Source organism: Nicotiana tabacum, chromosome 3 (assembly GCF_000715075.1).
Source record: "Nicotiana tabacum cultivar K326 chromosome 3, ASM71507v2, whole genome shotgun sequence".
Lineage (NCBI taxonomy): Eukaryota > Viridiplantae > Streptophyta > Magnoliopsida > Solanales > Solanaceae > Nicotiana > Nicotiana tabacum.
The window spans coordinates 203,569,606-203,584,752 of NC_134082.1; the positions used below are offsets into that span (position 1 = coordinate 203,569,606).

Sequence of the window (15,147 nt, forward strand, 5' to 3'; positions counted from 1 at the left end):
TATAGGGGTGGGGTGGATGAAATGGAGGTTAGCTACGGGAGTCCTGTGTGACAAGAAAGTGCCTCTGTTACTGAAAGGTAAATTTTATAGGGCAGTGGTTAGGCCTGCTATGTTGTATGGAACCGAGTGTTGGCCGGTGAAGATCTCACACATCCAAAGGATGAAAGTTGCAGAGATGAGGATGTTGAGGTGGATGTGCGGGCATACAAGGAAGGATAAGATTAGAAATGAAGATATTCGAGATAAGGTGGGTGTGGCCCCCATGGAGGACAAGATGCGGGAAGCAAGACTCAGATGGTTCGGGCACATTCAGAGGAGGAACACTGATGCACCGGTGAGAAGGTGTGAACGACTGGCGGTGGTGGGTATGAGGAGAGGTAGAGGGAGACCTAAGAAGTATTGGGGAGAGGTGATCAGGCAGGATATGACGCGACTTAGGGTTACTGAGGACATGGCCCTAAACAGGGAATTGTGGAGATCGAGCATTAAGGTTGTAGGTTAGGGAAAATTGTGATGTCTTTTTTACAGCGCACTAGAGTGAGACTAGCTAGTTAGGAATTAGTCTTAGGATGCTATTGATCAACTACTAATGATGGGCTTTATCTTCTGTGTATTAATACCCTACATATTCTCGTATTTCCTATATCTCTTATATTGTTGTTACTCTGTTACTTTGTTTGTATGCTATTTATGTTATGTTATGGATTTTATGGTATTTTATGGTGTTTTATTATGAGACTATTGATAGTACTAATATAGTGTCTCTTGTTGCCTCTTGTTGCCTTTTTGAGCCGAGGGTCTTCTGGAAACAGCCTCTCTGCCCCTCGGGGTAGAGGTAAGGTCTGCGTACATATTACCTTCCTCAGACCCCACTTGTGGGATTACACTGGGTTGTTGTTGTTGTTGTTGTTGTTGTTGTATTCATCCTAACAAACAATAACTTGTTGTAAACTATTAACTCAACATTAGTCATTTTTAGGCTTCATATTTTTATTTTATCAATTTTCTTCTATGAGCGATAGCACCACCTCTTATTCACAAATTTTAAAGATCAAAAGATTCAATTTTCAATTTAGAGTTACGGAAAAAGGCTCAAATGCTATCAAACTTTAAAAAATGGCATATTTATGCCACCCGTTAAAAATGGGATGTATTCATGCCACTGATGTTACACTATTGGTTCATTTGTGCCATTATTCATTAACGGTTCTCACACCCAGTATTTACATTATAAACCATTATTTTTTTAACTTTACACTTGTCATGCATGTGTCGTTTAATTAGACCCCTTCCAATAACTACATCATAATAAAAGTATAGTTGATCATATTTATGTATTCTCGAATGAATTTGAGTACAACTTTCCAAAAATTTGCACAAAAACTCTTAAATATTCAAGGGCTATGTGTCTTAGCTAAACTAAAATAGAATAATTTGATAATTTGTGAAATTGAAGCAAAAAAATTATAAAACTCACACAAAGTTTAAGGTGACTACATTAAATAGTGATTGAGAACTTTTACGTGACAAAGTTTCTTCCTTCTTCGAGTTACCTATTTAGGTCCAATGTTATCATTTACAGAGCTTACACTTAATATTTTATAATTTAAATATAACTTTAATATAATATTTATGTGATGATGTACACGCGCAACATGCGTACACTAAGATTAGTATTATATTAAAAGTACGAAGGCCCTTAGCGAAATATCGTTCGTCTTTTCTACCATTTTAAAATAGAGTTCGCACTGAATAAAAAAATCATTTAATTATTTTTCTAATATTTAAGAATAGTTTAGTTTAATTAATTTCCTACTATTTAGGAATAATTACCTTTTAGGTTTGGGAGAATTTTCTTTAGTTGATAAATTAGGAAACTTTAAAATAGGGATGTGTGGTGGGCTTCCTTCACCTTCTTTAGTCGAGAGTTATTTGGAAATAGTTTTTCTACACTTCCAGGATAGGAGTAAGGTTGCGTACATTCTATCCTCCCCAGACCCCACTTGATGAAATTATACTGGGTAATTATTGTTGTTGATAAATTAGGAAACTTTTTATATTTTGAAATAACTATGTTTCGTTTATTTTCTAACTTTATTTATATTTAGGAGTATGAAATTTCTCCTATTAGGTTTAGGAGGGGTTTTTTAGTTAATAAAATCCGTGGTTCTTTTTAGTTAATAAAAATTGACAGATTTGTGAACTCCTTTTCGATTTAGGAGTTTTAATTTTTTAGTAATTAATTGTTGTGGTCTATTTGAACTATATACAATTTGACCTTATATAATTAATTTCAAACTATATATGAGTACTTCTAAAAAAAATAGCTACAATTCCACGTTTTCATCATTACTTTGTTGTTCGAGCAACATCAACAAAATTAAGGGGTTTCAGGGTGTTTTCTTTTTTAATTTTTTTTTGTATTTTTATTAGTATTTAAAATTTGTATTAATGTTCAATTAATCCTTATTTTGGTGTTCTTGATTGTGAACCTTCGTTGAACATGACAGTCGCTATATTGCATTAGACTTTATGCTTCTACTTTTTGTCAAGCTATCTCTTCTACTATTTTTTCGTGCTTGCATATAATAAATATTATAAAATTTATATATTTGACGCAGTACATGCGCGCAACGCACGTATACTAAAACTAGTACATTACAAAATATATGTAGCTCGCCTCCAAAAAAAAAAAATCGATTGAACTTTGACTTTTAATACACCTCGAATTTGTTCACCAACCTAGAAACCTTTTTTGGTCCTTTGAAATATGAAGAATTAACCCAAATAGCCGCCCATCCAACAGCTTAAACTAAAAATAGCCAGTGAACGTATAATATATGCATAATTTATGTATTATATGTGAAAATTGTGTATAATCAATATATAATCTATGTATATGACTAGAAAAAATAAACAATGAATATGACCGGCTATTTATGTAAAGATCACCCAGTTTTTACATATTTGGAGGGCTCCCTTGCATGGGCTTTGCATATGTCGTGATTAACCGGACCATCCAAGTCCTATCCATCAAGCCCAAAGTCCATATCATAAACTTGCGTACTACTAAACCAAAATCATACGTTCTTTCCTATAATAAACATTGCATGTTCACCAGTAGCCACTTTTAAGGCTGTCATTTCAAACATAGCCAGTAGTTTTTGCAGTTCAAACATTAGGACAATGCGCTAACATTCAGTCAGTGCAATTTGAACTTCGGAAAACTGTCTTGGAGTTCAGTTCTTGCAGTTTAAACTTCAGGTCATTATTATGAATTTCAAACTGTAAGTTGACTCAATTCTAGCTTGTGGTAAAATTTAAATTTTTCTTCTGTAATATTAAGATTTATAGACTAAACAAGAATAATATTTTACTAAATAAATATAATAGTTAGGTTTTCATTATTTTAGATTTGTGGCATGTTAAAAATTAATAAAAAAGATGACATAATCTTTTAAGAAATTGATGACATAATCTCTCGAGACAATCTAAAGAGATAAGTGAGAGAATTAATGTGGAGAAGAATAAAATTTATAATACGCTTTACTTTTATTAATGATATTTACTAAAAACGCTCATCAACTAATTTTATAAATGGTAATTTATATTATTTGGATTCTGCTATTATTATGGTTTGACCACTATGCATTTTTTGTACGCCTCGATTGAACCTTAATTTAATAAACAGAAAAAAGCAGAAAATATTTATTATATATAAAATGTTTAAAAAAAAAATCTCCTCTTATGAATTCTAACGTGTACTAGGGTTTTCGCCTTAGCATATTATATCCTTCTCTTTCATTGGAAAGGAAAAAAAAAACTGCTCTAACAGAAACGGCTGATAATGGGAGACGAAGAGAAATAGTAGAACGGACGTGGCATATCCTAATCCTTTCCACTAACTTTGAAAATGCATACTTACTCTTTGAAGATGCAATTGTTATTGTTAGTTTAATTATAATTAGAATTAGAATAATCAAAATATGAGTATTAATATCTTTTGATAAACACGTAAATTTAAGAAAAAATACCATCTATGTCCATTTATAAGTAGTTTATTAAAAAAATTGATCAATTCATAAAATATCACTAATATTAGCCAAATAGTTATTTGTAGCCAAAAAAGGGTCAAATTTTTGCTTCTTTTGAGTGGGTGTTATTAGAATAGATTGAGTATATCTTAATAAGCTTGAATCTTAGTTTTGGGATGATTTGGTGGAGTTTTGAGGTGGTTTGAATTGAAAATTCGAAGTAAAAGATGAATATGAAAAAAATAATAATAGGTGTATCACTTGTGTATCATATTTGTATCAAATGTGTATCACATGTATATCCATGTATACTTGCGTGTGAGATACATCGATGATACATGTGTCACAGAAGAATTTGCTGAACTCGACTTTAACTATGGATTTTGATATCAAATCAGTCCAAATCACCTCCAATCTTCCCAAAATTTTGTATATTGACTCATCTGTATGTTTTCAATGAAATTCAACCATACCCATTGAAAAAAGTCTTTTTTGCTTAAATTTTTGGAATCTTGTGTGTGTGTGTGTATATTGTATTTCATCACCTTATTTGTTACTTCATCCATGAAATTTCCTTTCCGTCTTGCATCTAATGTTGCTAATCACGCTTAAAATATGAAAGGAGATCTTTGTGTGTGATTTTTGAAGAGAAAAAACCTTATTTCTCTGGATTTTTAATTTTTATATGTGTTTGGTTAATTTTAGTAAGTTTATGATTAATGACTAGAGGTTGGTAAGTTAGGACTTTTTTGGGACATTTCTATAAGATTCCCTAAATTTAAACCATATCTTAGCTTGTATTGTAGACATAACGTACATTTAATTTTCTTAAACTAGAAGATTGGTGAGTATCCTGAGGCAATCTAAAAAGTTAAGAGAATTAGTTTGAAAAAGAAGAATAAAATCTATAATATGATTTAATTTCATTAGGGACAATTTCATACTGAAAAATGAACAATCTATATATAAATATAAAGCCGGGCAAAAAAATCAGTGACGTGGCATCATTCCTAGAGCAGAAATGATATTTATCTTTCTTGCTTTTTTTTTTTTGTTGCATTTTCCTCTTACTTTATTATAAAAAATGCTTTATTTAACTTAAATATCCAACAAGGAATGTTGGTTGCAATTGTAAATTTATAGGAATGCAACGGCTGCAAAATGTGACGGTTGCAATTGTTACTTTATAGGAATGCAACGGCAAAACTCTTAATTAATGAAAATAATGGCGATATTTAGATTAGAAACATATACTAGCTTACGGTTACAAGTAGCAATTAAGGTATCAACAATTGCACTCTTACTCTTTAAACCCCATCTTTCGCTTCATTGTTTTGGATGGTCAAGCTCAGCACAAATAACGTACTTTAACTCAGTAAAGAAAGTTCATTTCAACATGGAATTGATCTTTAAGAGAAGTCAATGTATAATTTGGGAGTTAAACTGAGGAGGACGATAAGATTCATATTGTGTTCTTTGTGTAAGTCAAAATTTCAGATATTAGAATTGTAACCTTTTTCATTTCTTCTTTCCTTTTCTTTCACTATTTAATATATCTCATATTGTGCTGTTTAGTGTGGTTTTTTCTTGTGATACGAAATTCCTTGCACTAAATTGTATTGGAATGATAGAATTTATTGCATGTGAAACTTTATTAATTTGAAAAAAAACTGATTATTTTAGATATAAAGTTTTAGGACACGACTCTGCCATTATAGATCTTCAAAAACTTATGTGATACTTTTATTTTAATATGTATTTTACTATACAATTTTTCAATATATAAAATTAATCATTTTAATATTCACTAAATTTATAAAATATGTTGTTCGACTGCGCGAAGCGCGGGCAAATTAACTAGTCAATTTAATAAATTGTAGAAACTTTTGAATTTTTTTGTACAACTCATACATTTAGCTCTAGTTTGACCATAGAATTTGCCTTTATATAAAAAAAATTAAAAATATTTTTTGTTTATGAAATATGATCATATTTTGAAAAAAAAAATCAAATTTTTTTTCAAGTTCACAAAAACTAGTTTAGGGCAATTTTTGGGTGAAATTTTTTCTTCAATTCCTAAACTTAAACTTTTTATCAAATAAAATGCATGTCCAAACACAACTTTAATTTTTAAAAATTATTTTTCAACATAATTTTAAAAACATTTTTTTTTCATGTTTCAATAAAATTTATGTCTAAACGCTACCATAAAACTTTTGTTAACCGTAATTTGACAAAAAGTTCCATTCAAAAGCAAATAAAAAAGAAAAAAAAAACCTTGTACAAAAAATATTAAAAAATCCCGCACAGCAACTGCCCAACACCCAAATTCAGGAGCACTAGGGTTTTTGCTCTCACTAAGCGTGGTGTATTCGCATATTTAAACTCGGCAGTTTCATTCGCTATTTCCCAAAAAAACCTTAAACTGTTCATCTTTATTTGCCCATCATCGGCGTTTATTTGGCCATTATCCCACAGGAAACCGTCGACAATGGGGGCTGAGAACAAAACTGATGAAGAGAAGCAGAACGGAGACGGCACATTATTTGATCTCAATGATTACACCATCATCAAAGAAGGAGATGCTGAGATTCTTATGCATGCTAAAAATGAAGTTTTTTACAACAAAACTCAGGTCCTCCTTTTTTTCTTTTCCTTTATGTATTGTGTAACTTAGTTTCACTGTGTTACTTTTCAAGAAAAAAGCTGTTTCCATAGTTCAAAGCTTTAATTTTTATAATTACCTTGATTTATAGTGCCAAATATTTTTCAAGTTTTAAGCTTTGTAAAAGTGCTTCATTAATTCTTGCTATTTGGCTAAGCCTTGATGAACAGAGTAGAGTTACCCGATACTTGCTGATGGGAATCATAGCAAGTTGCCCGGGCATGACAACAACAACAACAATCAAGTATAATCCCACTTAGTGGGCTGTGGTGAGCGTAGTGTGTACGCAGACCTCACCCCTACCCTGGGGTAGAGAGTCTGTTTCCAAATAGACCCTCGGCATCCTTCCATCCAAGAACTTCCCACCTTGCTCTTGGAGAGACTCGAACTCACAACCTCTTTGGTTGGAAGTGGAGGTTGCTTACCATCAGAGCAACCCCTCTTGTCTGCCCGGGCATGACTTTTATCAAAATAAAAGAGTGCTTCACTAACAATAGTTCCCTGATTTTTCTATTGCAGTAAGACATGTTTTTAATTAAAAATATTTTTTTTGGGAAAATTTCACAAAACACAATGATTCGCTAATTTGAGTGTAATAGTTGCGTTGTCAAAAACAAAAATTTCCACAGAGGTCAATAGTTTATTTTGTTTGCCACTTGACCAGCTATAACTGTGTTGTGCTTATTGTATTCACCCCGATAGTCTTTATCGCTCCTGAACTCCATGGCGAATTCAGCTAGTAATTGAAATGGACAGGGATATAGGTGTAGGATCTCTGTTAGATACTTTGGGATAAACTTAAATACAGCATGTACGGATGGGAGAGGGATAAGGATCAACTCTGCTTTAGCACTCTCTTGAGAACCAACTATTTGTTCATTAGGAAGTTTTACTTTCCCTCTATAGCATTGTCTTATTAGAGAGTACATTGAGAAGTTTTCACTAAGTTCTAATATCTCTAGAATTTGCAATGTCTAGAGTGTAGGTGCTTCTTGAGTCAGTGCTCTTGCCTCTTGTAATGTGTGTGAGAGGGAGAACAACATTGTCAAAAGTGAAAAGCGTAGAAAAGCATTAAGGTCAAGTTCTGTTAGTTATTTAAACACAAAACACAATTAAAGTGCAATCTATGGTGAAAAATCTGTAGATGAAGGAAAAATTAGTAAAAATTTATATGTGACTAATTTTTTTCTAAAAATAATACAAAACATCTACTAATACATTATGCAATTGTATGGAGCATGAAAAGAAAAAATAATGTGCCTGGGGGCTTTACCAGGACTAACAAATAAAAAGCCTATGACTGGAAGTGATATTAGAGACCAATTGCATTCTGGAAAAAAAGGTCAATATCAGATTCATCTAGAATGGACCTTGTTATGCACTTGGCCGACTCTGACGGAAAGAGCAGACTCAATGGTCATTGTGAGTGCGAAAACAAAGATTCGTTTTCAACTTCTCATTATGGTTTTACAGAACTAAAATGACTTGAATTCGTTTATATGCCAGAAAGCCAAGGGTTCAGCAAGACAAGTTTTACTACAATTACTTGAATGGCTTTTGGATAACATCCTTTTACGAAGTGTGTTCCTTTTATAAAGCATCCTTTTCCCATTGTGTTTGGCTTCAACTATTCCCACAGCCCATCAATTAGTTAATTATTGACATATTTTAGCTAATGGTCATATAGTAAATATATTGGTTATCGCTATAAACCTTGAGATACTATTACGGCAAAGGATGAATATAAACATCCAGAGTTGTGATACAAAAATTTCATGATTCATCCCTTCATGAGGAATTACCAAACCATTTGACTCTTTGCTCAACTCTATGTTGCATTTGGCAAAAAATAATTGCGTCAAGCCAACTTCTTCTTATTACTTTTTTGGTTAACTTCCTTCCTGATGAAGAGGAGGTAGTTGGGAACGATATTACATTAAATCTATGTTGGTGATATGTATCTACCATTTGCGAGTAATTCTCCAACATGGGTACATTCGTTTAGTAAATTTCTTGTGTTTTACAAAGGATCTCTGCACATGTCGTACTTGTTACATGTCTACATCTTCATGTAACATGGTTCGGAATGTAATTACTATCATATTTTAGGATAATTGTGGACATTTCCTTTCTTTTTGACTTTATGACAGCTCGGTTCATGTTAAATTCCAACCATTAAATATTTAGGAGAGGGTAATTTAGTCTTTTCAAGATGTCTGTTGCAACTTGTACTAAAAATCTAGTACTCAATGGTCTCTGGCATGCCAAGTTGAGCAGTTTTTGCTTGTACAACACTTTGTGGTTTATTGATAGCAGTCAAGTTACATCCTTTTATACTTTTCTCTTTATGGTAACATTTGAGACAGTGGTAGCCACCTTATTATAGCTCATCTTTGTTATTTTGGTGTACATAAGATTCAAAATCTAACAGTTTAAAACCATCTCCACCAGGTGAATAACAGAGATATGTCTGTAGCTGTTTTGAGGACCTTTATATCACAACGAAAGCAGGAGCATGAAGCAATGTTGACCAGGCGACGAACCAAGGCTGGAAATAAGGTACCTGATGCTAAAGCGGAAATCCCGGATGATTCAGGGCAGCATAATGGTGAATCCAATGATGGATCTGAAGTTTTGGAAGATGCATCCCATAATGAATCATGTAGCAAACCAGAGGAAGAGACTAAAAACCTACGGGGAAAAGGCCGAGAAGAACTAAAGCCTCCACGAGTTCTCGAGGTTTCTTGCCATTTTTGTGTTGATTATTATAGGTTTATCAGAAATGAGGTATTTGCTGTGGTTGATTAACTGTTTTATTTCAATGTGACTTAACAGGCTCTCTCAGCTTCTGGGTTGAGGGCTTTAAGGTATGCGCGTGAAGTCGAAGGAATTAGTCAGGTTGTGGCCCTTGACAATGATAAAGGTAATTCTGTCTCAGTTAGGTGTTGCAGTACAAAGTATCTAGTGCTGTTGCAACTCTAACCCTCACTGCCAACCATGGTAAAAGAAAAAGGAAAGCATCTTTTGGGTTAAGAGTTCACTTACAAAAAAAAGTAAAAATGTCTGATGGAATAGACTAAAACCATCGACCTTAGAGTGCGTAATATGTAATCATTCAGGGACTGACTTTACTGCCTAGGTATTAAAGCTGCTAAATAAATGCAAGGATTAAAGTGAATTCCTTGTAGTAGTGATAATATGAGATAAACCCTGTGAAAAATTCAGAGGATTGTATGTAGCTTTAACCGACACATTTGCCTGTCTTGTTTCAAAACATCTGTATAATAACTTGATACAGATATTATTTCCAATGTCCTATCCAGTATTTGACAGTGCTATCAAAGGTGCACTTAAAGCGCCCTTAAGCCCTAAAGCGAGGCTCAAAACAGGTTGAACATTTCGCCTCACTTAACGGGCGCTTTAGTGTTGTCATCAAGGCTCTAAGGCATACTTTTCCTTGCCAATGAGTATAATCCTGAAGAGTCGACACTAAACAATTGATATTTCACTTTATCATAAATTTTCTTCTATTTCTTTGTCCATATATTTCATATTTGTTATTCATGCTTATAAATATTATCTTGGACAACACATACATATTTGTAGTTTTTCTCAATTGTACCTTTCTTCATTAAAGCCCATGCTTTATTTTCGCTTTGCGCTTAAATCCCCAATAGACCTTAGAGTTTTTTTTTTGCGCTTTTCGCCTTTGATAACACTGGTATTTGACTGGTATTCTCTCTGATTGCAGCCTCTGTGGAAGCTTGCAGGAGAAACATAAAATTTAATGGTTCAGTAGCATGCTCTAAGGTGGAGTCTCACCTTGCTGATGCGAGAGTTTATATGCTTACCCACCCAAAAGAATTTGATGTGGTATGAATATACAATATTTCATCATATTTATGTTCTTCTGCACAGGGGTGTGTCTAGTAACCACCTGTAATGAGTAAAAACTGTTCTTTGGTGTTGAATTAATAAGGCAAACACGTGCAGGATACTTACTTTACACGTTTAAGTTCCTTATCCTAGTTAATTGTATGTTTAAATAATTTTGTTAATATCTATTCTAAGCTGAGCTATCATTCATACATTTTTGGTTAGTGTTGTTTCAGGTTGATCTTGATCCTTATGGAGCACCTTCTGTGTTCCTGGACTCAGCAGTTCAATCTGTTGCTGATGGAGGGATGTTGATGTGTACCGCTACTGATATGGCAGTGTTATGTGGAGGAAATGGAGAAGTTTGCTATTCCAAGTAACCAAAATAATCCCTTTGCTTCTGGCATTACATAACTCTATTTGTCATTATATCCTGCTTACGTGATATCATCTGCAACTAGATATGGCTCCTATCCTTTGAGAGGAAAATATTGCCATGAAATGGCTTTGCGCATCCTTCTTGCATCTATTGAGGTACTTCATCTGTGAACTTTTTGTTTTTAGTTTTTTTTAAGCAGTCAGATAATGATTTCTGGCTATATTCATGCACTTTCTTTCTTTACATTCTTTTAGCATTATTCTAAAATTAGCAGCTACCCTTAGCATATTGAAGTTCCATTCCACCAACAGACTGGAAAAATTCGCCACTTATAATTTAATAATGTAGAAATTAGGAGCATCATTATCGTCTTTTTGTTGATCCTATACCATAAACAACAGGGCGCTTCTTTAATTTTTCTTAGCTTGTAACTTTTTTTTATTTGTTATTTTGTTTCAGAGCCATGCAAATCGATATAAAAGATATATAGTTCCGGTATTATCTGTTCAGATGGATTTCTATGTTCGTGTTTTTGTTCGTATATACACGTAAGTGTTTGTTTTTTCTACAATCTAGCCAATTTTGCTTAGGTTATTTTCTCTCTGTAGATTTGAGCTTTCGAATAATTGCTTGCAGTTCTGCAAGTGATATGAAAAGCACTCCTTTGAAGCTCTCATATGTCTATCAGTGCACTGGCTGTGACTCCTTCCATCTTCAGCCAGTTGGGAGGACCGTCTCAAAGGTATTTCTTCCTTCACAATCTTTGAATATCTTAATTGTAGAAGATGGTATGTGCTGGATTGAACAGCTTATACTCTAATCTAGAAATCTTGGTAGATGGAAGGAGTGCCTAAAGACGCAGATACATGTTACTTGTAATATTCTTCATCAGCCACTAATCTCACAAGCTTTATCAAGCTAGATGTGGTTGAGACGTATTTGGCATAATTATCACAAAACAAGGAAGAGTGAATTTGAAAGATGGGACTTTTCTTTACCACAAAACGGGAAAAAGTTAATTTAAAAGATGGGGCTTTTGAACAAAAGAAAAGAACCCTAAACCACACTGGAGACGATATCGTGTCTATAGGTGTTGACTAGTACTAATTTTGCTAATATGCACCAATTGCAAGAATGGTTTGTTGGCCCTCATCACTGGAGGAGGAACACCAACTACCTGTACTTGTGCATACCACTAGATTTCACTCTTGTTGTGCTGGAAATTTTAACTCTCCTACTGCAGCTTAAATAGTGATAACCTGATGCACTTTGTTTTCTGAATTCACGGTATTTATCTTTTGGAGCACTGAACTGACAGTCTCACTCACTCGTTTTGGGGGTTTGTTTTTCCTCTATTAACGAAGAAGACAACGTCAAGAAAATAGAACATTTTAATCGACTTTAACAGGCATCAATATCGGCTGTTCTGTTACTGCAAGTGTAACAGGATGTAAATCATACTTGCATGCATGTTTCTTCAATTGTGGTTTCTTTCATGTTGTTGCCAGAATGATTACATGTTCATTGGTTGCTAGGAAATTGGAGGAATCCCTTTGGACTCTTGTATGTTCAATGGGGAAATTTCTCCTCTTTGCTATAGATCATGGATTCAGTTCATTGTACTTCTAAATCCTTACTTGATACTGTTTTAACACATATTTCAAGTATGGCCCATTTATATGTTTTAACTTTTTCTGCATCTTTAGAACAACAGTGTCAGATACCTTCCTGGATTTGGCCCTGCCGTTTCTCAAGAGTGCAGTGATTGTGGTAAAAAATTTAACATGGGTGGACCCATCTGGTCTGCCCCCATCCATGATCAAGAATGGGTAGCTGCCATTCTCGCAGATGTGAAGTCAATGAAGGATCGCTATCCTGCTTATGAGCGAATCTCTGCTGTGTTGACAACTGTCTCGGAGGTGTGGTTTGCCTTAAAATCGATATCATGCTCATTTTTCTTTTGTCCATACGACTCTTTCTTTCCTTTTTTTTTTGTATCCAGAAGCTATTTAGGTAACCTAGACCACGTTACTTATACAGTCCAGATCATATTGTTGAGAATCATTTCCAGTTATTTTCAGAGGACATTCTCTAAATGCCTGACCGATGAGTGTGCTTTTGCAGGAATTACCTGATATTCCTCTGTTTCTGAGTCTGCACAATCTCTGTGCAACGCTGAAATGTACATCTCCCTCAGCAGTAATATTTCGCTCTGCTGTGATCAACGCAGGATATCGCATATCAGGGACTCATGTGAATCCTTTGGGGTTGAAAACAGATGCTCCTATGGATGTCATTTGGGATATCATGCGTTGCTGGGTAAGTGTATCCTGTGCTTGTTTCTGGCAGCTCTTGCTATGATTTTCTTCGCGTTGAAAGGCAGAGCAGTACAAGTTGCTAAAAACCATGCTTTAGCTTATTCCATATGCTGAGAATAAAGGCCCCTTCACATCCACCATCTGAGTTGATAACGTCGTATGTGCAGATTAAAAATCATCCTGTGAAAGCTCAACCATCTGACCAAGCTGGAAGTGTGATTCTTGCTAAGGAACCTGTACTGCAGGTGAACTTTGATCTTCTGAAATGTGACCTAATTTTACCAAATCTTTATCACTGGCATAGAAGGGTAGTGTTTTGTCCAAAGGAAGTTAGAAATATGAAGTTCCGACTCTAATTATAAAATAAATGAATTATATATGTTCTTGGCCTCCAATCTTTACTAGCCATGTCTAGTGTGAAAATTGAAATGCGAGATTCTGGTTTCCATTCTTAATTCCTGTCTCCTGTGTCTATTGTCCCCTTGACTTCAATTGTCCAGGGATCATTTATTACAAGGCACCAAAAGTCTGTGGCACATGGTCTGCTTTTGCGTGTCAATCTGTTGCACTTGTGACAAAACTACAATCGCTGTATTTTTAAGCTTCTAAATTCTTCCGCTCTTTAAAAGAAATAGATTTACCACTCTATGCTCCTTCCGTTAAGGTCAATGATTTTCGGGTAACACCTACATACGACAGTCATGAAAAATTTAGCTATCTGCACACATTCAAGTTATCTACATGTGTTTATTTGTACGGTGACTTACTCTTTCTTTTCAATCAAGAATAAGATATTTCAAAACTTATCAAGAAAAAGATCTTTGAATTCTTACAGAAGACAACACCTGACTTCTAGTATGTGGTATGTCTTTTTCAGTCTTTTATCTGGAATTTTGATCTCGGCGTCTGTACTTATTTCAGGCTAATTTTTCTCGGGCTGTTGCATCCCTTAGCAAGGCACAGGCGAAGAAGGTTGCTCGTTTCCTCCCTAATCCGGAAAGGCATTGGGGTCCAAAACTAAGGGCAGGCCGACAGATCACCAGCAAGCACGTGTCTCTTTTGGGTCCCAAAGCTTTGAATGGAATTAACAACCATGAGAATGGTGATGGTAGCAACCATGAGGATGTTGAGGAGCCTGCAGCCAAGCGTAAGAAGACCGAAGAATCTGATTCATAACTTCTATCTTGGCCAAATATGTCTGCCGTTTTTATCCCATCATAATCCATCTCTTCTGCTGCATTTTCTTGCAGAGTGAGATCCATCCTCTTTCTGATAATTGTCAAAATGCCTATCGGTAATGGGGAGGATGTTATCTGTCAGTTCTTTTTATTCTTAAAGGAGGTAGGGGTATTTATATTTATTTTGTTTTGTCATTTTTAACTTTATTTAAATCTTAGTCCCAGTTGCTGTATTAAATTTTGTTTTTCATTTGTGAGAAAACTACTACTTATGTAACATGGCTTTGCCTAGTTGGTCTAAATTCTAAAATGTCCACAAATATTTGTTGTTGTGACTTGACTCTGGACAGTCTCAGCTGCTAACGGGTGATTTTTTTTTTTATTTTTTTTTAAATTTTTCTTCTGGCACCTGACGTTTAAGGTAAACATTCTGCATTATTGACAAAAAAACAATACTAAACACAAGAACCAAATGCTGGGAAATTTGCAATATATCCTGTCTGATCAAAGCCTCTAATGTTCCTGGTAGTAATTGTTTGTGTCTTCAAAGCTCGTGATTCATGAGAATTCTTAATTAATATCTGAATAATGATTTAGGATTGCTAAATTCAAAACATGCAAGTGACATTATTTATAATCGTTGTTAGATTATTTGGTCATCTAATATGAAAAGCGAGATGCTGTAAAAGTCTTCTTC

The 15,147-nt window shown here is 34.3% G+C and overlaps 1 protein-coding gene across 2 annotated transcripts; it reads left to right on the forward strand.

The window, feature by feature from the left end:
- Positions 1–6,344: 6,344 nt before the first annotated feature.
- On the forward strand, positions 6,345–14,785 carry LOC107776095 (tRNA (guanine(26)-N(2))-dimethyltransferase 1). 2 transcript variants are annotated; one of them, XM_016595916.2, is made up of 13 exons: positions 6,356–6,669; positions 9,151–9,438; positions 9,535–9,622; positions 10,451–10,572; positions 10,812–10,951; positions 11,037–11,109; positions 11,414–11,502; positions 11,591–11,696; positions 12,661–12,873; positions 13,079–13,273; positions 13,440–13,517; positions 14,194–14,419; positions 14,523–14,785. In XM_016595916.2, the coding sequence occupies exons 1-13, from the start codon at positions 6,526–6,528 to the stop codon at positions 14,525–14,527; spliced, it is 1,767 nt and encodes a 588-aa protein (XP_016451402.1). In that variant the 5' UTR covers positions 6,356–6,525; the 3' UTR covers positions 14,528–14,785. The 2 variants fall into 2 exon arrangements, with proteins under 2 accessions (XP_016451401.1, XP_016451402.1); XM_016595915.2 differs by having other exon boundaries at positions 6,345–6,669; positions 14,194–14,595.
- Positions 14,786–15,147: the final 362 nt, after the last annotated feature.